A 23636-nucleotide genomic window follows, 5' to 3' on the forward strand; every position below is an offset into this window, starting at 1 on the left:
TTGAAGTCCACAAGTCTTAAAGTGGCCAAGCTTGGACACCCCTGATGTGGACCTACCATTATGGTTTGTAAATAACAACCTGGGCTGATGTGAAGTCCACAAACTGTGTATTAAAACAGTTTATTAGACTGATGTATGACTAGTTTATCTTCTTCTTGAGCAAAGCACAACATCACAATCTTGACATCCACAGATACTTCTGGACCCAGGTTGGCTCTTGAGGCATCCTTATAAAATAAAAATGCTACAGTTCAAGGCTTGTCTTGAAAAATCTGCCAGTTAACTAGAAGGATGACAAAAGTAAGCTTGAGAAGATGGCAGATCTCAGCCTCGCTATCTGGTTTCTTGAAGTGGGTTTTGGGTCTTCAGGATAACAGAGATCTCTCCCACTCCCCTAGCAACCATTTTGTTGGACTTTCAGAAGACCCAAAGTACCCACAGCTGTAACATACACAACAAAGGAAGGCTTGTATCAGTCTTAAAATCATGAAAAGCCCAATCCAAGTATGGTCATCCCAAAGGTGCTTCACCAAAAGGCAACTGGACTTAGTTTTTTTCTTTGAAAATGTTTCACTTTTCATCCAAGAAGCTTCTTCAGTTCTTCAGCCTTTGGGAAAAATACTTTTGGGATAACCATGACCTGGATGATTGAGAATTTCATAGACAAAGTGTGGTCGGTTTGCAGTAGGGAAAAAGGAATGAAAAGAACAAGTAATCAAAAATTTGGGTGCTAGAGAGAGTCCAAGGAAAATTGAATTCCACTCCAAAGGTTTCTCCAATAAGCTTAGGAGCGGCTTTGGATTCTTGCTGGGGTATGTTTATCCCTCCCCCTCCTCATTCCTAAATGGGGAACGATACTTTGGACCCTGCAACGAGACTTATTGTTCAATCCTGGTTTCTCTCCCATTGTCTAGGACGAATAATGTAATTCCAGCATGCAGCGTGCTAGAGTCCTTTGTCTGCTTCTGGTTGAGCATGTTGGAGGTAGCCAGCCAAGTGTAGATAATTCCCCAAATGGTGGCTAGGTTCCTCACAGCCTGCATGTAAAGGAGATGCGGGTCTCTGAACCACTTTTATTGAGACAAAATTCTTGCACCCTGGCCAGGAGAGAAGGCTGCAAGGACTCTTACATGAGCCAGGGTGGTGGCTCATGTAATTAAAAAAATATTTAAACCAGGTTGTATGGGCGCTGCCCTTATTAGTCGATAAGGCTCTAAGTCAGGGGTGTCCAATCTGGGCCTCTGTAAGATTTGTGGACTTCAACTCCCAGAATTCTGAGAGTTGAAGTCCACAAGTCTTAAGAGTGGCCAGGGCTGGACACCCCTGCTCTAAGACACATGAAAAACAGAATTATAACCTTTAAGCACAACCTTGCTGCCCAGGAAAAAGTACAGTTAGGACCTGTTGCTCATTCTTCGCAAAGAATTAAAGCCAGTTTTTCCCCCAGACATCACCAAACCTGGACTGTTCAAAAATATTGTTGACCCATGCAGGTTCACACACAGCATTTGTTTTAATCATGGTTTGCTGAATCAGCTATAGAGCTGGATAGACACACAACACAGGTGTCATTGCAATGAGATTTCTGATGCTATGTATTGTTTGTGGAAAACAATATTTTTTTTCATCTGGGATCAGCGCTACACATAGGATTTGGTTATGCTCATGGTTTTGTCAAACAAAAGGCAAGAAATGAATGCCGAATACAGAATAACAGAGTTGAAAGGGATCTTGGGAGTCCAACCTATACCATTCCTAACAAACAGCTCCCCAGTCTCTTCTTGAAAACCTCCAGTGATGATAACTAATTAGAATATAAGAACAATCAAACTGGCCAATACACTTTTCTTAACTAGGACTTAATGGAACAAATGCCCAGTTCCCTCTACAATCATCCAGGACTATAATTATATGTGTATTTTTATATTGGTTCTGCTTTTTCACCAGAGCATCTGCCTCAGAAGCTACCTAATGCGAAGATTATTCCAACATCCAATAAAACAATTAGAACCACGCTGTCTTCTGGAGGCACAGCGGCATCCAATGAACTTCTGCACCAATGATTAACAACCCAGCCCGGCAGCACCCACAAGCGGTTCCTGAACTCTGGTCCTGAGCAGCAGAAACCGGGGACGAATATCTGGCAACGGAGAACGGCCTCCCTCTAAAGGACCCAGAGGGGATTTTTTTAAAAAATAAAAAGAAGCCAGACCCGCTTCCCCATTTTTCAGGATCCTGCAAAAGGCTAAAAGTTTTCTTCCAGTTTTTAAGTATGTTTTGCTTGTTTAGTTTACTTCCGGTATCACTTTCAATGGATGGACCAAATGGACCAAGGCAGGAGTAAGGTAGATTTTTGTAGATTTTTCCTTACTGTTTTTTTTTTGTTTCCCTTTTTTTGTGTGTGTGTTTTCAATAAATCCTGCAACAATTGTAGACAGTTTTAGCCTCTAGCCTATTATGTAGAGGTCTAGAGGCTAAAACTGTCTACAATTGTTGCAGGATTTATTGAAAACACACACAAAGTGCAACATGCAGCCTGCCAAACAATCTGGTGCAGCCCACCTTGTTCTCTAAAAACTCAATAATGGAAATTCGCTACTGCCAAACTGATCTGCTAGTGACACCCTGAAAGATCTACTGCCAAGCACTTGCAACACCTCACCAAGAGTGCCAGCACCCACCCTGGCACCCCATTGCTAAATGCCAGAGATTGCGATACCAGCTACTTCTCAATTATTATTTATTTGTATCCCGCCTTTATTCTTTTTACAAATAGGCTGCACTTTCTTCCTCCTGTTTTCCCCACAACAATCCTGTGAGGTGGGAGGAGCTGAGAGAGAGAGAGAGCAATTGGATGAAAATCATCCAATTGGCTTTCGTGCCTACAGCAGGATTAGAACTCACCATCTCCTGGCCCAGTCACCCAGTTGACTTTTACAGCTAAGGCAAAACTAGAACTCACCATATCCTTGTGACTGGCCTAGCCACCCAACTGGCTTTCATGCCAAAGGCAGGACTAGAACTCCCAGTCTTCTGGTGATTGGCCCAAAGTGACTCAGCTGGCTTTCATGCCTAAAGTGGGACTAGAACTCAGCATCTCCTGGTGATTGGCCGTCATCCAGCTGGCTTTCGTGCCTAAGGCGGGACTCGAACTCAGCATCTCCCGGTTTCTAGCTGGGTGCTTTAATCAATGCGGCCCTTTTCCTTCTATGAATTGTGCGCGCCTGCTCTGGACTTTGTCCTCTGATTAGGAAGGTGCCACTTGAGATGACAGCATGCGCTATTTTTACCTATTTAGAATCTGGAATATTGTTTTTAGGAGTCAGATAGAAACTAATGACAATTAATGCTAGATGCCAAGTTCAAACAACTAAACCATGGCTTGCGGTTGGGGATACAGATGGAAGGGCAGGATATAGTTTTTTTTTTCTCTTTTCTCTTTCCACTTTTTGCATTATCTTGATTTCATTTACTTGTGTTTCTTTGTATCCCGCCTTTATTACCATATTTCTACTCATAACCCAAGGCAGCTACAGGTACTTCTCTTACGACCACATTGAGCCCCAAACTTCAGGGGTTAAATGAGACATTTGTTAAGTGAGTTTTGCCCCATTTTACGACTTTTCTTGCCACGGTTCTTAAGTGAATCACTGCAGTTTGTAAGTTAGTAACATGGTTGTTAAATGCCTCTGGCTTCCCCCAGTGACTTTGCTGGTCAGAAGGTCGCCAAAGGGGATCACGTGATCTTGGGACACAGCAGCGGTCATAAAGATGAGTCAGATGCCAAACCTCTCTGAACTTTGATCACACGATTACGGGGATGCTGGAAAGGTTGTAAGTCTGAAAAACGGTCCTAAGTCACATTTTTCAGTGTAACTGCCAACGGTCACTAAAGGAACTGTTGTTAAGAACTACCTGTATTTGTATTTGCATTTGTATGTCTTTTCTTCCTTTGTATTTCAATTTCTCACCATAGTTCTGGGCATGTATCATGTTTAAATGAGTTCCCTGTCAGACATATTCCTTTTTTTTTGCTTTTGAGGAAAAAATGATCTTATTCAAATACCAAACGGCCAAATATTTGAAAAAGGACAACCCTAACCCTGTCAGAAATATTTCCTGAGGAAAAATAATTCAGCCGGTGCCACGCCAAGGACCCTCCTCCTCCTCATGAGAGCAGCGCAACTTCTCTCACATTTTCCCCCGAACGTTATAAAATGGAGGCGCTTCCAGACTCCCCAGAATTCCCCGCGGCGACGCACGTTCCCTCCGGGATAACTACGCCTCCCAGAATCCTTTGCACGCCGCGCCTCCTTGACCCGTTGCAGCGCGTGACGCTACTCGCTCGTCAGAGCCGTTCTACCCAGGGTGCCTTGCGGCCCGCGCCTAGCCCCCCTCCCTTTCCCTCCTCCTCCCTTGTAAAGGAAAGGGAGGAACGAGCCTTCGGGGGAGCGGATGAGGCAAACTACGCTACCCAAGAGGCGTTGCTTCTCGCGCATGCGCGGCGGTGCCTCACTCTAGGCGAGGGGGATTTGCGTTTGCCAACCGGAGGGTCTTGCGGAAGCTTGACTAAAATAAATAAAATAAATAAATAAGGGGGGGGGGGACAGAAAGCAAAGAATTTAGTTTTCGCTTCCTGAAGCGAAGGAAAGGCGCTGCCCGGCTCTGCTGGTAAGAGGAGGCCGCGCTGAAAGAGGCCTAGCCGTTGTCATAGAAAAGGAGGGGGCCGTGGGGGTGTCAGACCCCCCCCAGGGGAGGTCATCCGGGGGGGTTGCGATGGCTGGGCTTTTGGGGGTACTTAGGACGAGATGGCGGCCCTCGGATGGGTCAGCAATTGGCCTGGAAACGCTGGATTCGTATCCCCATCATCCCCAGCCCGTGTGTACATCCCTATCCTCCCCAGCCAGCCCTATATCCCCGTCATCTGCCAGCTCCCCATCATCCTCAGTTAACCTGTGCCCCATCATCCCCATACAGCTTTATACCCCATCATCCCCTTCCAGCTCCCCATCATCGTCAGTTAACCTGTGTCCCCATCACCCCCAGCCAGCCTTATACCTCCATTATCCCCTGCCAGCCCCCATCATCCCCAGACAGCCTTATATCTCCATCATCCCCTGCCAGCTCCCCATCATCTTCAGTTAACCTGTGTCCCCATCATCTCCAGCCACCTGTACTCCATCATCCCCAACCAGTATACACTCCCATTCTCCCCGACCAGCATGTGCCCCTATCATCCCCGCCAGTGTGACAAGTGGAAACCATCCTCCAAAGCAGCCTGCCTTTCAGGAGCTCATCCAGCACCCTGTGACTCTGTGGAACTCACTGCCCCAAGACCCAGAGCAATTGGATGGAGCAGCTCTTGCAGGAGAAATTGCAAAGACCCATTTATTAATTCTGGTTTTTGAGACCAGTGTTTCCCAATCTCGGCAAATTCCCCAACTGGCCAGGGAATCCTGGGAGTTTGGGGGATTCTGGGAATTGAAGTCCATACCTATTAACCTTGCTGAGGTTGAAAAACTCTCTGTTCAGTAGCACCTCCAGGATCAGACCTTTGCAAGTTACTCTCTGGAATCATGGTTAGTTTCTTCCTACCGTAGCTTGCTTTAACCTGATGCCCTATGCTTTGTTTCTAGGTCTGGATTTTGTCTGTGGTTGACTTGACCGAGGGCGGAAAGCCATGGCGAACACAAGTGGGGTGGCAGACCCTGGCCTTTTGCGGATGAGCATTGCCTCCCAGTTCTTTTCGGGAGAGGAAATGTCGGAGATCGACACCATGACCACGTCAGAGAAGGTAAGACTCCGGGGTTGTGAAGCTTGAAGGGGATCCATGTTGTCGTGATGTGAGCCCAACATCTCAAATCCAGTTGGGACTTTTGGAATTCTCATCTTCGCAGTTTCTTCCCATCTTCCTCTACAGCAGGGGTGGGTAACTGTGACTCCTTTTACGACCTGTGGACTTCAACTCCCAGAATTTCAGAGTCAGCCAGAATTCTGGGAATTGAAGCCCACAGGTTGTAAAGGGGCCATAATTGCCCACCCCTGCTCTATAACTTTAACCCTTCAGTCCAGTTGTTCTTCCAATCATTTGCAAGAAAATCTTTTTTTTTAAAAAAAAAAAATTCAAACTCTTTTCCATTCAGTCTCTTTTCTTTTACAGCAATTATTAGGAATTATTACACTCATTGACTTCCCATACATATTATAGACTTCTCTGGGTTTTCTTTTTGTTCCCGATACTGATTTTCTTTCTTTTTTTTTTAAAAAAAATAACCAGGTTGTGGATTTGCTGAATCAAGCTGCTTTAATAGTCAACGAGTCTAAAATCACAATCCTTAAACAAGTGAGTGAAGTAACCATTTTTCCTCTTTTTGAATTTGAATCCAGGCTTTCTTCAGTTAAATGGTCCCCTCTCTGGCCAGTTGGAACACTGTTAGGGGAGCTGATAGTCTAATTTCCTCTAATTTAGCTTCTATATATTTGAATAGCTTGATTACCTCCTGGATAAATTTCAAGAATACATAGAATTGTGAATTGTTTTTTTTTAAGGGGGAAAAAAGCATGTTTACTTCTTACTTAAAGGCTGGGCAATTTGAAAACGATCTAAAAGAATGACTTGTGGCTGGCACGCAGAAATACTCAAATGTAATGATGTGCCGGAAGGATTCTTCCAAGTTTTCCTTCTTGCTTGGCTGTATTGTTCTTTGTTTTCTTTTCTCCCTTTCCTAGGTCCAGGAATTGATTATTAATAAGGATCCTTCCTTGCTGGATAACTTTCTGGATGTGAGTTGACTGGGAATCCTTTTTTCTTCATGATGTCTGCTTTGTGGTTCTTCCTGCCCCAAAGCTCCATCACTGGAGGTTTTTAAGAAGAGATTGGACAGCCATTTGTCTGAACTGGTACAGGGTCTCCTGCTTGAGCAGGGGGTTGGACTAGAAGACCTCCAAGGTCCCTTCCAACTCTGTTATTCTGTAAATTTGTGCCAGCCAGCTGGGTTTGAATAATCCCTTCCAGAATAATCAAGGGCTGAGGGGAGATAGTGGCTGCTAGAACTGAACTTAGCTCTTAGTCTTGTTCGTTGCTTGTTCCTGTCTATTCCTCGAGCCTGTTCTAATTTGGCTCAAAAGGAGATGTGTTTTTGGGGGGGACTGAAAAGGCCAAAACCAATGAAAATAAATCCCATCCCTTTTTCTGCTGTAGGAAATCATCGCTTTCCAGGCAGATAAGTCCGTGGAGGTGCGGAAATTTGTAATCGGGTTCATAGAGGAAAGCTGGTAAGTTCACAGTGTTGTTTTTTTTTCATTTATTTATGTATTTATCAAATTTAGAAACCGCCCATTTCTCTCCCAGGGAGACTCTGGGCAGGGTACAAATAAATCACTAAAAACAGAATGTAAACATTTAAAGGAGAAGCAATATTAAAAGTTAATTAAAAGGAGAAGCAATATTAAAAGTTAATTAAAAGACTTTCAGGGCACTGGCCAGCCCCACAGCTGCACGCTCCTCTGTGAGCTGCAAGCAAGGCGTCTCCAATCTTGGCTACTTTAAGACTTGTGGACTTCAACTCCCAGAATTCCCTAGCCAGCCATACCGGTTGGGGGGGAATTCTGGAAGTTGAAGTCAACAAATCTTAAAAGTGGCCAACTTTGGAGACTCCCTGCTTTAGCCATTTTTGAAAGGCCAGGAGGATTTTCCATTCTGATCCTCCGTTTCCCCTCATGCTTCCAAGGTAGGGGCAGCCCGTAACCTGGTCCTGAAGTGCTTCCTGTTCTTTCTGTAGCAGCCCTATTTGTAGGCTTCCAGCCCGTCCTATTTTGATTCATTCCCGTTTTTGAATGTGTTGCTCTCAGCAAACGGGACACGGAGCTGTTGCTGAAGCTCATTGCCAACCTGAACATGCTGCTGAGGGATGAGAACGTCAATGTGGTGAAGAAGGCCATCCTGGCCATGACCCAGCTGTATAAGGTGGCCCTCCAGGTGAGCTGGTCCCCAGGGGCCAAAATGGCTTCCTTGCTCATCTGTCGGAGGCAGGCAGCCGGAACCACTTGGGAATAAGGAAAGTCAGCAACTTTATTGCCTCCTGCCCACCTTAAAAAAATCTCCCCAGACGGCTTGCTTTTCTCTGGGAACGAGCAGATAAGGCTCGCAGCTGTGCAAGGATTCCAAGCTAGAGCCTCGCTTGATCCTTCCAACCTGACTGGCAGTTCCCCGACCTCTTTGTCACTCCTTGAGATGAAAAATGGAATCTTTTGCCCCATCCTAGAGGAATGGGATGGACAGAAGTGAACGGGACTCAGAAGCCCTGAGTGGGAAGTGTGGGGTGCTCGTGAAGGCACAGGGATGGTAGCAAACCTCCCTTATCTACCCGTGCCCCCTTAAACTGGTCTCGCTAGGGTGCAGAGCTGCTCACGGGCTCTCTTCCTTTGCTTTGCCGCCCAGTGGATGGTGAAATCCAGGGTGATCAATGAGATGCAGGAAGCCTGCTGGGAGATGGTCTCGGCCATGACCAACGAAATCATCCAGCTGCTGGACTCCGACAATGACGGGATCCGCACTCACGCCATCAAGTTCGTGGAGGGGCTAATCATCACCCTCTCGCCCCGCATGCCGGAATCGGAGGTGCCCAAGCGACACGAGAATGACATCAGCCTTGACCGGGTTCCCACGGACCACACATATATCAAATACAGTAAGCAGCCCTGGTGGTGCAGTGGTTAAAGGGGCAGCACTGCAGGCTATCAAGACCGATTCGCCCTTTTGCCTCTATTTTCTTCCTTGCTCATAGCTTGGCAAGATGGTGGAATGCAAAGGTGGGGGGGATGTTATCTAGGCAACTGAGGCCTCTTTGAGAACTCAGTGCTGTTGAGGCATTGGACTAGTGAGACGGGGGCATTTGATGACCTGTGGGTCACATCTGGCCCTTTGTCTCTGTCTGGCCCGCAGCAGCTGGGGGACAATGGTGGTGGCTCTCCAGAACACTCCCAATTTCTCATGTGGCCTCTTGGGAAAATTAATTGCCCACCCCTCGATAAGGCAATATTTTTCTGGCTTCCCCTAGTCTAGGGGTAGGCAACCTTGGCTCTTTTATGACTCGTGGACTTCAACTCCCAGAATTCCTGAGCCAGCACAGCTGGCTCAGGAATTCTGGGAATTGAAGTCCACGAGTCATAAAAGAGCCAAGGTTGCCTACCCCTGCCCTAGTCCAATGTTTCTTAACCTTGACAACTTTTAAGATGTGTGGACTTCAAGTCCCAGAATTCCCCAGCCAGCTCTGCGCACATCTTTAAAGTTGCCAAAGTTGAGAAACATTGGACTAGTCACTAGGGGAAGTCAGATGTAAATTCTTCCTAAGCTTTGGAAGTTCACAGGAAGACTTTGGGCCTGTTGCTCTCCCTCCTCACTTGTGGAAATCCCATCGGTGGAGAGTGCTGTATAAACTGCTTTAGGAAAGGCAGGGCAGCGATTCAATGAAATGAACGGAATAAGGCGTATGGTAATGGGATGGAATGGAGTGGGGCCAGATTCCCAGGAGGGAGGGGCTGCATTCCAGAGGAGCAAAGAGACAACTCAGTTCAGAGAGTTAGTGTGAGAGAAGGAGGGTGAAGACGGCACCTCCCTAACGGTTCCCTGAGTGTCGGCTCAGGTAGGGAGCAGAACGCTTTAGTGTGGCAAGATTCTGACTACAGTCTGCTTAAGGAGTCATTAGGTGTCCTTCTTGGTTCTTGGAGCCTAAGTCTACTAAGTCCCTCTCTTTCTCCCCCTCCCCACCCCCCACCCCCCAGATGCCCTGTGGGAGGAAGGAAAAGCAGCTCTCGAACAGCTGCTGAAGTTCATGGTCCACCCAGCCATCTCCAGCATCAACCTGACAGCAGCATTGGGCTCCCTGGCCTCCATCGCCCGACAGCGGCCGATGTTCATGTCAGAGGTGATCCAGGCCTACGAGACACTGCACGGTAAGACCGCCAGAGTCCCTGCATCAGTGGCTGGCTGTGCAGTTCAGGTGATCTAGAGCATAGAATAATACAGTCGGAAGGGACGTTAGAGGTCCTCTAGTCCAACCCCCTGCTCAAGCAGGGGACCCTATACCATTTCAGACAAACGGCCGTCCAATCTCTTCTTAAGAGCCTCCAGTGATCAACAGTCCCGCCTCTCGTTCTTTCCCCCAGCCTCTTTCTCCTGGAGAGGACCTGGGTGTGTCCTCCACTTTTCCAGATAGCTCACCTGCTTTCCGTTCTCTCCTCCCGTCAGCCAACCTCCCTCCCACCCTGGCCAAATCCCAGGTGAGCAGCGTCCGCAAGAACCTCAAGCTCCACTTGCTCAGTGTCCTGAAGCACCCGGCCTCCGTCGAGTTCCAGTCCCAGATCACCACCCTGCTGATGGACCTGGGCACCCAGCAGGCTGAAATCACCCGCAACATGCCCAACCTGAAGGAGTTACGCAAACGCCCGCGGGACGAGAGCGACCCCACTTTGAAAAAAATGAAGATCGGTGAGCGGTCCTCTAAAGGGCAGGGAGGCCTTGCCGGTGGCGGGGCAGTCACTTTTGCCCAAGACTGATGTTTACCGTGGTGCAACTTCTCCTCCTTCTCCTCCTGGTTGCAGAACCATCCCTTGGGGAGGATGACGAGGACAAAGACCTGGAGCAGGGGCCCGTGCCCAGCCCCAAACCCACCATGCAGATCAGCCCGCAGTCAGACATAGACATCACAGCCGAGTTTCTGCAGCCCCTTTTGACTCCGGATAACGTGGCCAACTTGGTGGGTATTCTTGGGTTGCGTTGCTTGAACCGGCTCTTTGGGGGTGTTTTTGTGAGCATTTTCTACCCCTGGAGAGAAATGTTCTTGGTGTCAAAGAAGCCTAGAATTCTTTGCTTTAGAACAGGGCTCTCCAACCATGGTCACTTTAAGACTTGTGGACATACATGGCTGGCTGGGGAATTCTGGGAGTTGAAATCCGCAAGTCTTAAAGTTGGGCCAAGGTTGGAAAGCCCCGCGTTAGAGCTAGGAAGAGTGGAAGGGTCAGGAGAGGAAGCGCCTGAAAAAGGAAGCATCCCTGGAAGCAGAATACCCGTCCCTCTGCGCTTGATATGCTTCCTGCTTTAGTTGTGGAGTTTTGGGGGAAAGCAGTTCAGCAAATTTAAGATATCAATGAAATATACTAAATTATACTACTTCTAGATTCTATTATACTACTAGATTCTGTAATAACTTTGTGCCATATAGTATCAACCTTGTAAACTCTCAAGACTCTTTTTTTCCGCTATATTCAAAATGGATTGTGTATGTCTGTCAATTCTGTCTGTCTGTCTATCTATCTATCCATCCATCCATCCATCCATCCATCCATCCATCTATCTATCTGATCTACCATCTATCTATCTATCTATCTATCTATCTATCTATCTGATCTACCATCTATCTATCCATCCATCCATCCATCCATCCATCCATCTATCTTATCTATCTATCTATCTATCTATCTATCTATCTATCTATCTATCTATCTATCTGATCTACCATCTATCCATCCATCCATCCATCCATCCATCCATCTAATCTAATCTAATCTATCTAGGCATTTTTGGATGCTGACCCTTATTATTAATCCTTGGTGGGTTTTTGAGAACGGTGCTTTCTGCCCCTCTCCTTGACCGACCGGTCTTCCTGTTCTGGGTCCTCCCACCCCCCAGGTGCTCATCAGCATGGTGTACCTGCCAGAGAACATGCCGGCTTCCTTCCAAGCGACGTACACACCGGTGGAATCCGCTGGGACCGAAGTCCAGATCAAGCACTTGGCGCGGCTGATGGCCACTCAGATGACCGCGGGGGGGCTGGGGCCAGGTAGGTCTGGAAAGGGAACCGTGGCTGCCAGAACAGATCATCATCATCACCATCGTCATCAAGTTGGAAGGGACCCTGGAGGTCATCTAGTCCAACCCCCTGCTCAGGCAGGGAACCCTCCCCCATCTCAGAGAGACTCCTCTTGTTTTCCTTGGCAGGAGTGGAGCAGGTCAAGCAGGCCAAGGAAGCAGTGAAAGGAGAGAAGGTCGTCAAGGCGGAAGGCCCGCTGATCAAGCGACGCCTTTCCGCCATCCACCCCGGCCAGGCCATCTCCGTGGTGGGAGCGGCCACCTCGGCTTCCTCCCCGGAGGTGCCCCAGGCCAAGCGACGCCCGGAGCCCATCATTCCTTCCACCCAGCCAAGGTAAGTCAGCAACCTACGCGTGGAAGCCTCCTGCGGTTGGGACAGGCCCCTCCCCTCCCACGTCTTCCGCCCGGCCACGGCCCCTCTCCGGCAGCTGGCCTCCTCGCGATTGTGTTCCAGGCTGGTCGGGGCCGGCGGCCGCAAGAAGATCTTCCGCCTGAACGACGTGATCAAGCCCCTGGCGGACGCCCAGAAGGAGAAGCTGAAGCTGGCGGCGGTGAAGAGGATCCTGCGCTCGGAGAAGGCGGTGGCCTGCAGTGGGGCCGCCCACGTAAGTCGAGGAGGGGTGGGGGGAGATGGCCACAACGGGCAACTCAGGGTCAGGACAGCCTCGCCTCAGCCCGGACTCCCCTCCTCCAGGCCCGGGTGAAGATCCTATCCTCCCTGGTGACCCAGTTTGAGGTCCCTCTGAAGCGGGAGATCCTGACCTTCGTGCTGGACGACATCCGCAACCGGCTGGACCTGGCCTTCGCCTGGCTGTACCAGGAGTACAACGCTTACCTGAGCCAATACCCCACCGGCTCCCTCCACAACTACGACGAGTGTCTCATCGGCCTGCTCTCCGGCCTGCAGGAGAAGCCCGACCAGAAGGACGGGTGAGTTGTTGGCCCTGCAGAGCAGGACGGCTGGACACAGCGACGGGGGCCAGAATCCGGGCTAGGAAATCCCTCCACTGATGTTTGGGACCATAAGGTTTTTTTTTCACTTCCCGGTTACCGGTACTACCCTTAAATTAGAGCGGCCACCGAGTTTGAGCAAATCCCTGAGGCGGAAGTGATTGATTTTGAAATTGGCACGAGAATTAGCTGGATTGCTTGCTTGATTTGCATCCAACATTTATTATTTTTTTACAAATAACTCAAAGCGGTGAACATGTCCTCCAACACGCCTTCCTCCTGTTTTCCCCACATAAACAACCCTGTGAGGTGAGTTGGGCTGAGAGAGACAGACTGGCCCAAAGTTATCCATTTGGCTTTCATAACTAAGGCGGGACTAGAGCTCACCGTCTACTGGAAATTGGTCCATTGTCACCCAGTCGGCTTTCATGCCTAAGGCGAGACTAGAACTTACCGTCTCCTGGTGATTGATCCATTGTCACTTAGCTGGCTTTTACGCCTAAGGCAGAACTAGAACTCGGCGTCTTCCAGTTTTCTCGCTTGGTGCTTTAACCACCAAACTAAAGTGGCTTTCCTAGTTTTTTTCCTTGTTTAGAATTATTTTGAGGGGACAAGAATTTTTGTCCTGTCTCCTCCGATAAAGTGTGATTGGCAACTGATTTTGAAAGGGCTCCTAATTAGAATGACACCCATGTAAATAATTTAAAAATCTTTTTGATTGAGAGGTTTTTAATCAACTTCCTGGCTGAAATGGTGCAGCTCTCGTGTTAACAGTAGAAGCCTTACTTACTTCTACCTCCTCTTCATCGTTCAGTGTGAGTTCTTGATTCTCTCTGTGTTTGCTTCCACTGTGTCTGTCGTAGGATCTTCACCAAGGTCGTTCTGGAAGCCCCCCTGATCACGGAGAGCGCCCTGGAAGTGATACGCAAGTATTGTGAAGATGAGGTGCGTCTCCAAGACAATAGCCCAGCTACCACAACTGAATAGCCTTCAAACACGGGACTGCCAGTTCCAGCCTACCCAGCCAGCGTGACAAGCGGAAGTTCTCATTCATCACAACTTATGCTTCAGAGCTTCAGTGTCCATGCTGGCTGGGGATTATGGGAGCTGAATTTCAGGGTGACATCTGAGGAGCACCAGGCTGAGAAGAAGTGGACTGGGATATACCCACAGATTTGAAATGCTGCAAATTATAGAATCGTAGGGTTGGAAGACACCTTGAGGTCTTCTAGTCCAACTTCCCCCCTGCCATGGCAGGAGACCCTATACCATTCCAGACAAATGGCTGTCCAACCACTTTTTGAAAACCTAATTTAATTTGAGGAATTCATTTTAAAAAATAGTTTTAATCTTGGATTGAAAAAAAAATCAAATCAATCATTTTGGGGGGGGGGGATTAATATCTTTCTTCAGGCATTCCAAAAGAGTAAATCTTTCATAGAATTTTCAGCAATGCTCCCCCCAAAAAATCTTCCATTAGCAAAATTGGAAGGAAATTCCTTATGTAGAATAAGGAAATAGTACACGGAGCCAATAGTATAGCCTTCACTCAAGTCTTTTCCCTACCTATGGACTTCAACTCCCAGAATTCCTGAGTGGCTCGGGAATTCTGGGAGTTGAAGTCCACAGGTCGTAAAGGGGCCATAGTTGCCCACCCCTGCACTATACGATTGTCGGGAATATTTGTGGCCCTATGAAAAAGCATAAGATGGGAAAATTAATATTTTTAAACCTGCTAACAATATCTATGGGATTTTTTCATTCCCTCTTTTGATCGGAACACATTCCGGTTCCAGAGCCGGACATATTTGGGCATGTCGACCCTCCGCGATCTAATCTTCAAGCGTCCGTCCAGGCAGTTCGAATACCTGCATGTCCTGTTGGACCTCAGCTCCCATGAGAAGGACAAGGTGAGCCTTCTGCCCTGGGAAGGCCAAATCAGCTCAGGCACAGCAGCTCTTAACAATGTTAATCCTACATTTTCCAATACAGGCAGTCCTCGACTTATAACAGTTCATTAAATGACCCTTCCCAGGTTCGTCAGCAGGCCCTCCTCTTCATCAAGCGGATGTACGAGAAGGACCATCTGCGGGAATACGTGGAGAAGTTCGCCCTGAATTATTTGCAGCTTCTGGTCCACCCCAATCCCCCTTCCGTTCTCTTTGGTGCTGACAAAGATACAGGTAACTAGTCCCACAGGGTGTTGGGAAGGGAGCAAGGAGATCTTCAAGAGGGCGCACAAATAACCAGATCTACACATGTAAAAAAAAATTCAAGCTCACTACTTTATTACATTCTGCCTGTTATACAGGAATCTCCCCAAATAGAGAAGGTTCGATGGAACGTGAGGCGGGGGTCAGTCCTGGACCTCTTGCAGCTGAGCAAGGACTTATGGCTAATTCCGCACTTGCGGCTTCCCCTTTGCGTGGCTAGGTGTTGTAGGAGAAAAGCTGGCAGAGCTGGAGGGGGGGGGAAGAGTTAAGCATGTCATCTGCCTAGAATCGTTACATTCCCACAAACAGTTTAAGTCCAACCCCTCTTCAATTACGTCGACCTTAAATCGGGGCCAGATACAGGTCGACCACATTCAAGAAGGGTTGGATTTAGACCATTTGTGGGAACGTAATGATGCTAGGCCGATGGCGCTTTTGACTCCGCCTCTCTCCAGCTCTGCCCTTACAGCATTTCCTAATGGTCACCCTCCCGCCCTTCCTTTCTCTTACTGGATCATGGCTGCCTGGCCTTTTCCGTCTCCACCTTCCTTTTGTTTGCAGAGGTGGCTGCCCCCTGGACCGAGGAGACGATCAAGCACTGCCTCTACCTCTACTTGGCCCTCCTTCCCCAGAACCACAAGCTGATCCACGAGTTGGCGTCTGTCTACACGGAGGCCATTGCCGACATCAAGCGGACCGTCCTTAGGGTTATTGAGCAGCCGGTGAGTCAGCCGAGATCCGGCCTCTTCTTCCGGGCAAGTGGCTTTTCCTTGCCTCGCCTTCCCCGTGCTTACTCTTCCCGATTTCCAGATCCGCGGGATGGGCATGAATTCTCAGGAGCTGCTGAAGCTGGTGAAGAACTGCCCCAAAGGGGCTGAGACTCTAGTGACGCGTTGCCTGCACAGCCTAACCGACAAAGGTACCCACAACCTTTGCCGGGCAATCTGTCGGGCACTCTCCTCCTCTTCTAGGGATGCGTGGTGTCTCCTTGGCCCTTTGACCCAGGTCATTTGGGCTCTGGAGCCACTCAAGGCGACACGGTTTTCCCTCCGCAGTTCCTCCGTCTCCAGAACTGGTGAAACGAGTTCGAGATCTCTACAACAAAAGGCTCCCGGACGTCCGATTCCTTATCCCTGTCCTCAACGGCTTGGAAAAGGTACCCTTTGGGTTCTGGCGGGAGGCATTTTTAAGGTGTCTTCTTCTCTGCTTTACCTGGCAGCCACGATCTGCTCCTCCTGCTGTCATTTCCCACGGCACATGCAAGGTTGGCCTCTCTCTCTTTCTAGAAAGAGGTGATCCAGGCTTTGCCCAAACTCATCAAGCTGAATCCCATCGTGGTGAAGGAAGTTTTTAATCGGCTGCTGGGAACACAACATGGTAGGAACCCCATCCCGACGGCAGACTCCCAATCTTGAGTTTGTGTTTCTCGTGCAATGAGGAATGAATGCCAAGGTCGGGAAAGGGAGTGAGGGAGAAGGACTCAGGTTGTCAGATGGAACTGACGAACATTCCTCGGCTTCTGGAGATCCTGCATTGACTGATTTCTCTTGCTGTCAATTTCAACAGGCGAAGGAAATTCGACGGTTTCCCCCCTCAATCCCGGGGAGCTGTTGATTGCCCTCCACAACATCGATTCCACCAAGTGTGACATGAAGTCCATCATCAAAGGTTGGCTGCCTTCCACCAGATCAGTTAAATTCATCGTGGATGGGTAAACGGTTCTCTTGAAGGGGCACCTTTCTGGATGGGTGGGCACTACATCTCCCAGAATCCCAAAGGCCGTATTGACTGACATGTCCCAACTTACTTGAAGCTGGATTGGAAGGAAGGCTCTGAGGCCACCATAATATCTGGTAGGGAACGTAGTTGGGCGACCCTCGGAATTCTCACAGTATTGTTGCTTTGTATTTTCGGTTGCTGCCCTCTCCAGGAAAAACATAGATGCGTAGCCTCTGCAAGATCCAATCTGGGTCCTTCACCGGGACCATAGGTCTCGTCTTCCGAGTTTCCCAGACTTCAATCGCTTCCCTGGCTGTTTTTGTGCCTGCTCGTCTGACAATCTTAGAGCTGGGGAAGTGATTGAAGCCTGCGGAACAGGCCCTATATCAGTCAACATGAGGTATGATTTACTCCCAGCCTATCAAGTCCTTAGAAGGCAAGGGCTGGGCAGCACAAGCAAAGGACAGCTAACGACTTAAAAGCCAGCCATCAACACAACCCAGTCAACATCTAAAAAACCACTTACAACAGGCACCCTATAAATACCACACCCAGAACAGCACACACTTTGCCAGAGAGAAGTTCCCTGAAGATGGGCTCCAGCACGGGTCCGAAAGCTCGGAAGACAAGGCCTCTGCTGGTGACCTGACCCAGATCGGATCCTGCAACATTATCCCGGGACACTCAGATTTGCCTTCGTTTGTGTAGCCTCTGCCTTGCCAGGCCTCCAAGCAGAATCACAGAGTTGGAAGGGACATTGGAGGTCTTCTAGTCCAACCCTTGGCTCAGGCAGGAAGCCCTATCCCATTTCGGACAAACCACAGAGAAAGCTACCACAAATTGAAGAGGCTGTACTGTAGGTGATCAGGCTGAGCTTGAGGGAGGGAAGGGTCAAACATGTCATCAGCCTCGAGTCCCCTCGTGCCCAGAAGAGGCCTACGCCCAGCCCACTCTTATCTACCCCAATTTGCTTCGGCCGTTAGTAGTTCAGAGTCTTGTCAAGAGCTTAAACTTGCAGTAAGTAAACCTTTCTGTTCATTTGTCTGAATTTCTGATTTCCTATGCCTGACAGGTACCGGAATAATATAAAGTTTATTTAACATCCTAGTTTGGGCTCCTGTTTCTTAGTGGCCCCGTTTTGCATCCTTTTGCTCCTTTTCTGAGCTCATCTTCTTGATTCTCCTCCCTGCAGCCACCAACCTGTGCTTTGCGGAGCATAACGTGTACACCTCGGAGGTGCTGGCTGTGGTGATGCAGCAGCTAATGGAGCAGAGCCCGCTGCCCATGCTCCTCATGCGGACGGTCATCCAGTCACTGACCATGTACCCCCGCCTGGGTGGCTTCGTCATGAATATCCTTTCACGCCTCATCTTGAAGCAGGTCAGTTTGGGGAGGAGCGGGGACGAGAGCCTGGGCTCCTTAAACCCTCAGTTCTTTTCCTGAAGTCCATTTACAGTTGTAATGGTTGGCCTTGCTCACCGCCCGGAGTCCATTGGATTGAGATGGGCAGCTGTAGAAACTGAACGGGTGAATGGAACATCCCCGGAACATCTTGTCCACTCCTGCCAGTTGGGGCTTGGGACCTCAAAGGAGGGGCTTCATGTTGGAGGTGGCTGGTAGTAGTAGTAGTAAAGTTGGAAAGGACCTTGGAGGTCATCTAGTCCAACCCCCTGCTCAGGCAGGAAACCCTACACCATTTCGGACAAATGGCTGTCCAGTCTCTTCTTAAAAACTTCCAGTGTTGGAGCATTTACTCCTTCTGGAGGCAGGCTGTTCCACTGATTAATTGTTCTCACTGTCAGGAAGTTTCTCCTTAGTTCTAGGTTGCTTCTCTCCTTGATTAGTTTCCACCCGTTGCTTCTTGTCCTGCCTTCAGGTGCTTTGGAAAATAGCTTAATTCCCTCTTCTTTATGGCAGCCCCTGAGATATTGGAATACTGCTATCAGGTCCCCCCTTGTCCTTCTCTTCGTTAAACTAGACATACCCAATTCTAGCAACCGTTCCTTATATGTTTTAGCCTCCAGTCCCCTAATCATCTTTGTTGCTCTTCTCTGCACTCTTTCTAGAGTCTCCACATCTTTTTTACATCGTGGTGACCAAAACTAGACGCAGTATTCCAAGTGTGGCCTTACCAAGGCATTGTAGAGTGGCATTAATACTTCACGTGATCTTGATTCTATCCCTCTGTAAATGCAGCCTAGCACTGTGTTGGCCTTTTTGGCAGCTGCAGCACACTGCTGGCTCATATTTAGGTGATTGTCTACTAGGACTCCGAGGTCCCTCTCACAGTTACTACCATTGAGCAAGGTACCCCCTATGCTGTACCTGTACGTTTGGTTTTTTCTTGCCTAAATGTAGATTAATATCAGATCCCACATCTCCCCCTCATCTTACACCCTCCCTCCCCTTCTTTTAGCAATCGTATTTTGTATTATAGTTTTGTACTATTTATATAGTTTTATTTTTTTTAATATTGTCAGCTGCCCTCTGGTGAGCGGCCAGTACATTTAATGAATGAAAGAGTGAGTGAATGACTCAAGGTGCTCAGCCACATGTTTGAATCCTTGCTTCTTCCCCCAGGTGTGGAAGTACCCCAAAGTCTGGGAGGGCTTCATCAAATGCTGCCAGCGCACTAAGCCTCAGTCCTTCCAGGTCATCCTCCAGTTGCCTCCACAGCAGCTCAGTGCCATCTTTGAAAAGTGCCCGGAGCTACGGGAACCTCTGCTTGCTCATGTCCGCTCCTTCACCCCCCATCAGGTAGGGGCATCACACCTAAATAAGACTCTGGACTGCATCCCTGGGTGCTTGGGAGGCCATTTGCCCTGTTTGCTTCAAAACATCCATTCTCAAAGGCAGTTACCAGGGCAGAACTGGATCAGAATTAGAATTGTTAGAATGATTAATATTATTAGAATTAGAATGATTAGAATTAGAAATAGAAATAGAATGATTCTTTATTGGCCAAGTGTGATCGGACACACAAGGAATTTGTCTGCGGTGCAGAAGCTCTCTGTGTACAGTACATGCAAAACAACAAAGTGATAATCACAGATACCAATGGGAAATAGGAAAGATGATATTAATAACACAGCCCTACTACATGGGTAAATATCTTTAGGCATAAGACAATGGTGTGGGAATTAGGTGTTCAGCAGAAGTGGATCTATACCAGTGGTTCTCAACCTTTTTAATGCCGCGACCCCCAACTGGTCATAAGTTGAGGACTACCTAACCGGTCGTAAGTCGAGGACTACCCAACCGGTTGTAAGTCAAGGACTTTCCCTGTCCGAGAGCGCCGCGCATGCGTGGTGCCGCCCCCTGCGCCGGCTGAGGCGTAGCTGGCAAGCAGCAGAGATGGCGCAGGCCGACCACCGGCTGGGCCACCAGCTGGCCCAGCCCAAGGGAGGTAAGGCACCCGCCGGGCCCCACGCGCGCCAGCAACCCTCCTTGCGCCCACTGGCCTCCCACCTCCCACCCCTGGCCCTCTTTTACTTACATTTTGAGTAGTTGCTCAGCAGGGAGGGGTGGAAACTTCCAGACAGCTCGCCTTCGCTGCAGACAACTTGCAGCACCATTTGCAGACTGGGACTTTTGGCGGGCTCAGCAGGGCAGAGACAGCCTGGACAATTCCTATTGGCTCTTGAAAGCCAATAGAATTAGACTCTATTTCCTTAGCACAGCTAAGGAAAAGGGGGAAAAAATGGCGGACTGCGTTGTTTGGCAACCCCCGTGAAATGGTCGTTCGACCCCAAATGGGTTCCCGACCCACAGGTGGAGAACCACTGCTCTATACCAAGATGTTAGTTGAAAAGCTGAGCCCAGGAATAATCTTGCATTTGTGTTTTGGAGTCTCTCTCTGAGAAGTAGGTCGCCTTCTTTTTGCTGCCTTAAGTTCTGCCAGTTGACCTAGCGTCCTTCTCGCCCTCAGCAAGCCCACCTCCCCAATTCCACCATGGCCATCCTGGAGGCCACCAACAAACAGGAAACGGAAGGCAAAGACCTTCAGCCCCTGGAGGAAGGGAGGGGCCCTGCTCCGTCCAGGACGAAGACCCTGCGAAGAGAGAGGGAGGTCAGCACCAGGAGGACGGGTGGGGGGGAAGGGAGTTGAATTATTGCACCGGGCGCCCCCGGATTGTACGGAATTGCAACCGCACCGGGGAAGAGTTTGGCTTTATGTGTTGAAAGGGGAGGGAGAAGAACCGGTTGCCAAGCTAGGATCACGCGAGCATGGGGATGTTGCGACGGTCGTTAAGGGTGAAAAATGGACCTGTCATTTTTTTTCACGGCCGTTGCAACTTTAAACGGGTCTCTAAACGAACTGTTGTAAGTAGAGGACTACCCATTGCAACTAGCTCCCGGGGCTCTTAAACTCCCCAAATAGGTCTGGCCCAGATCTAGTCTGGCCAGATTCTTAAAGGCGCGAAGAACTTCTCTATTAGCTCCTAAAGCCAAAAATCTACTCGATCCCCAGGAAGAAGCAGAACCGCAGCCTCTCCTGCCTCGGGTGTCCCAGGACATGATCGCCCTGCGCCTGGCCCAGGACAAGGCTCTGAAGCGGCAGCTGGAAGAGGAGCAAAAACTGAAGCAGCAGCAGCAGCAGCAGCAAGCTCGTCCTGCTGGCCCACCCACCCCTCTCCCTGCGGAAGAATTGGCGGACCTGCCGGAAGACATGCCCGAACCCGAAGCCGAGACCCCCACCATCTTCATCAGCATGCAGGAGGAAGAGGAGAGTTTTGGGGGGGAGAGCTCACTGCTGGATTCCAGCTTAGAAGGGCCCTGGCCCAGCAAGGTATCCCTCTCTTTCGATTTTGTATTATTATTTTTTTTATTTGTATGCCGCCTTTATTGTTTTGACAAATAAAGCAAGGTGGCAAAGATGTCCAACACACTTTCCACCTCTCATTTTCCCCCCCACCACCACCACCTTGTGAGGTGGGTTGTTGGGCTGAGGGACACGGGCTAGTCCCAAAATCACCCAGCCGGCCTTCATGCCTAAGGCAGGACTAGAACTCACCGTCTCCTGGTGATTGCCCAGTCACCCAGCCAGTTTTCATGCTTAGGGCCAGACTGGAAGTCACCGTCTCCTGGTGATTGGCTCAAAGTTACCCAACCAACCTTTGTGCCTAATGCGGAACTAGAACTCACTGTCTCCTGGCGAGTGGCCTAAAGTCGCCCAGCCGGCTTTCATGGCTAAGTCAAGAGTAGAACTCACCACCTCCCGCTTTCTAGCCTGGTGCCTAAGATCAAACTGGCTCTTTTAATTGAATATATTGAATGCTTGGGGTTGGGGGCTCTTGCAGTCCTCAGTGAAAACCATTGCCCATTTGACTCCAATTCTGGGTGCTGCCATCGTAGCATTTCCCAGCCAAAAACCAGATTACTCCCTCGGATTCCTATTCGGTCGAAAATACATTTGTCTGAAATTCCACGCTTGGCTTTCACTGTTTTTTCCCATGTCTGATTTTGACTCTGATGGGCGTCGCGTTACACTTCCACAGGAGCTGCTCAGCAAGGAAGGGGGTGGCAGCAGCAGCAGCTCAGATGAGGGGTCCTCCAGCAAGACCCCAGCCCTGGCCCCGTCCACCCCTGTCCCAGAAGAGACAGCCAAGGACAGCCAAGCGGCAGAGGCCGGTTCAGCCAGCCCCTCCGAGGAGTCCCCGGCAGCATTGCCAGCACCGTCCAAGTCCAGCACTGAGGAAGAAGAGAAGATGGAGAGTTGATGGGGGGGAGGGATGACCGGGCGGGATTGGGGGGAGACTGGGAAATTGGGGCTCCTGCTTTCTCAATAAAGCACTTCAGCTATCTTTCCTGGTCCTGGTGTGCTTTCTGCAGAGGGAAGCCCCAAAGGAGTTCAGCCACTTTCCCACGTGCAGCAGGCAAATTGAGGGGGTGGGATTCATGCTGTGGGCTGGGGGTCTCCAATCTTGGCAACTTTACGACTTGTGGACTTCAACTCCCAGAATTCCTCGGCCAGCTGGGAGTTGAAGTCTGACAGACTTGAACAATGGGCCCTATCCAACAATCTGAAATTTAATGTGGACAAAAGCAAAGTTTTACATTTAGGCAGGAAAAATCAAAAATATAAGTACAGATTGGGTGAGACCTGGCTCGAAAACAGCCACTGTGAGAGGGACCTTGGAGTCCTAGTGGACAGTCACTTGACTGAGCCAGCCGTGTGCAGCAGCAGCCAAAAACACTAATACAATCCTGGGTTGTATAAGCAGAGGCATAGAATCAAGATCACGCGAGGTATCAGTGCCTCTTTATAAAACCCTAGTAAGGCCACATCTGGAATACTACAGGCAATCACCGTACCACAAAAAAGATGTTGAGAGTTTGGAGAAAATTCAGAGAAGAGCAACTAAGATGATCCAAGGCCTGGAGACTAAAACATGAAGAACGACTGCAGAACTTGGGTTTGGCCAGTCTAGAGAAAAAAACGGGGGACATGATAGCAGTGTTCCAGTATTTGAGGGGCTGCCGCCAAGAAGAGGCGGTCATGTTCACGAAAGCATCAGAGGGAAGGACGAGAAGCAACGGATGGGAACTAATCAAGGAGAGGCAACCTGGAACTAAGGAGAAACTTCCTGACAGGACAATTAACCAGTGGAACAGCTTGCCACCAGGGGTTCTAGGTGCTCCATCACTGGAGGTTTTTAAGAAGAGGCTAGACAGTCACTTGTCTGAAATAGTATAGGTTCTGCTTGAGCAGAGGGCTGGACTAGAAGACCTCCGAGGTCCCTTCCAGCTCGAATCCGAATCTGCCCGCGCAACCCCCAACTCCTTCACTCGTTGCTAAGGCGACCGCCTCCCCCGTTGCCAAGCCCAGCCCGTACCGCGCGCCGTTGCCCGGCAACCCCCCCACCAGCCGCGTCGCCCGCGAA

The 23636-nt window shown here is 49.3% G+C and overlaps 1 protein-coding gene across 1 annotated transcript; it reads left to right on the forward strand.

Annotated features, from left to right (window-relative positions):
• Nucleotides 1-4456: 4456 nt before the first annotated feature.
• On the forward strand, nucleotides 4457-22500 carry SYMPK (symplekin). Its single transcript, XM_039325123.1, has 27 exons — nucleotides 4457-4671; nucleotides 5637-5794; nucleotides 6278-6343; nucleotides 6730-6783; nucleotides 7202-7275; nucleotides 7852-7978; nucleotides 8441-8690; nucleotides 9784-9954; nucleotides 10250-10489; nucleotides 10603-10757; nucleotides 11690-11840; nucleotides 11999-12203; nucleotides 12324-12474; nucleotides 12564-12799; nucleotides 13684-13765; nucleotides 14617-14730; nucleotides 14856-15003; nucleotides 15595-15755; nucleotides 15844-15952; nucleotides 16089-16189; nucleotides 16320-16410; nucleotides 16600-16701; nucleotides 17945-18132; nucleotides 19333-19509; nucleotides 20681-20821; nucleotides 21224-21541; nucleotides 22251-22500. The coding sequence occupies exons 2-27, from the start codon at nucleotides 5681-5683 to the stop codon at nucleotides 22470-22472; spliced, it is 3948 nt and encodes a 1315-aa protein (XP_039181057.1). The 5' UTR covers nucleotides 4457-4671; nucleotides 5637-5680; the 3' UTR covers nucleotides 22473-22500.
• Nucleotides 22501-23636: the final 1136 nt, after the last annotated feature.

This window comes from Crotalus tigris, unplaced genomic scaffold (genome assembly GCF_016545835.1).
Source record: "Crotalus tigris isolate CLP2741 ecotype Arizona unplaced genomic scaffold, ASM1654583v1 scf7180000024316.1084291, whole genome shotgun sequence".
NCBI classification, from domain to species: Eukaryota; Metazoa; Chordata; class Lepidosauria; order Squamata; family Viperidae; genus Crotalus; species Crotalus tigris.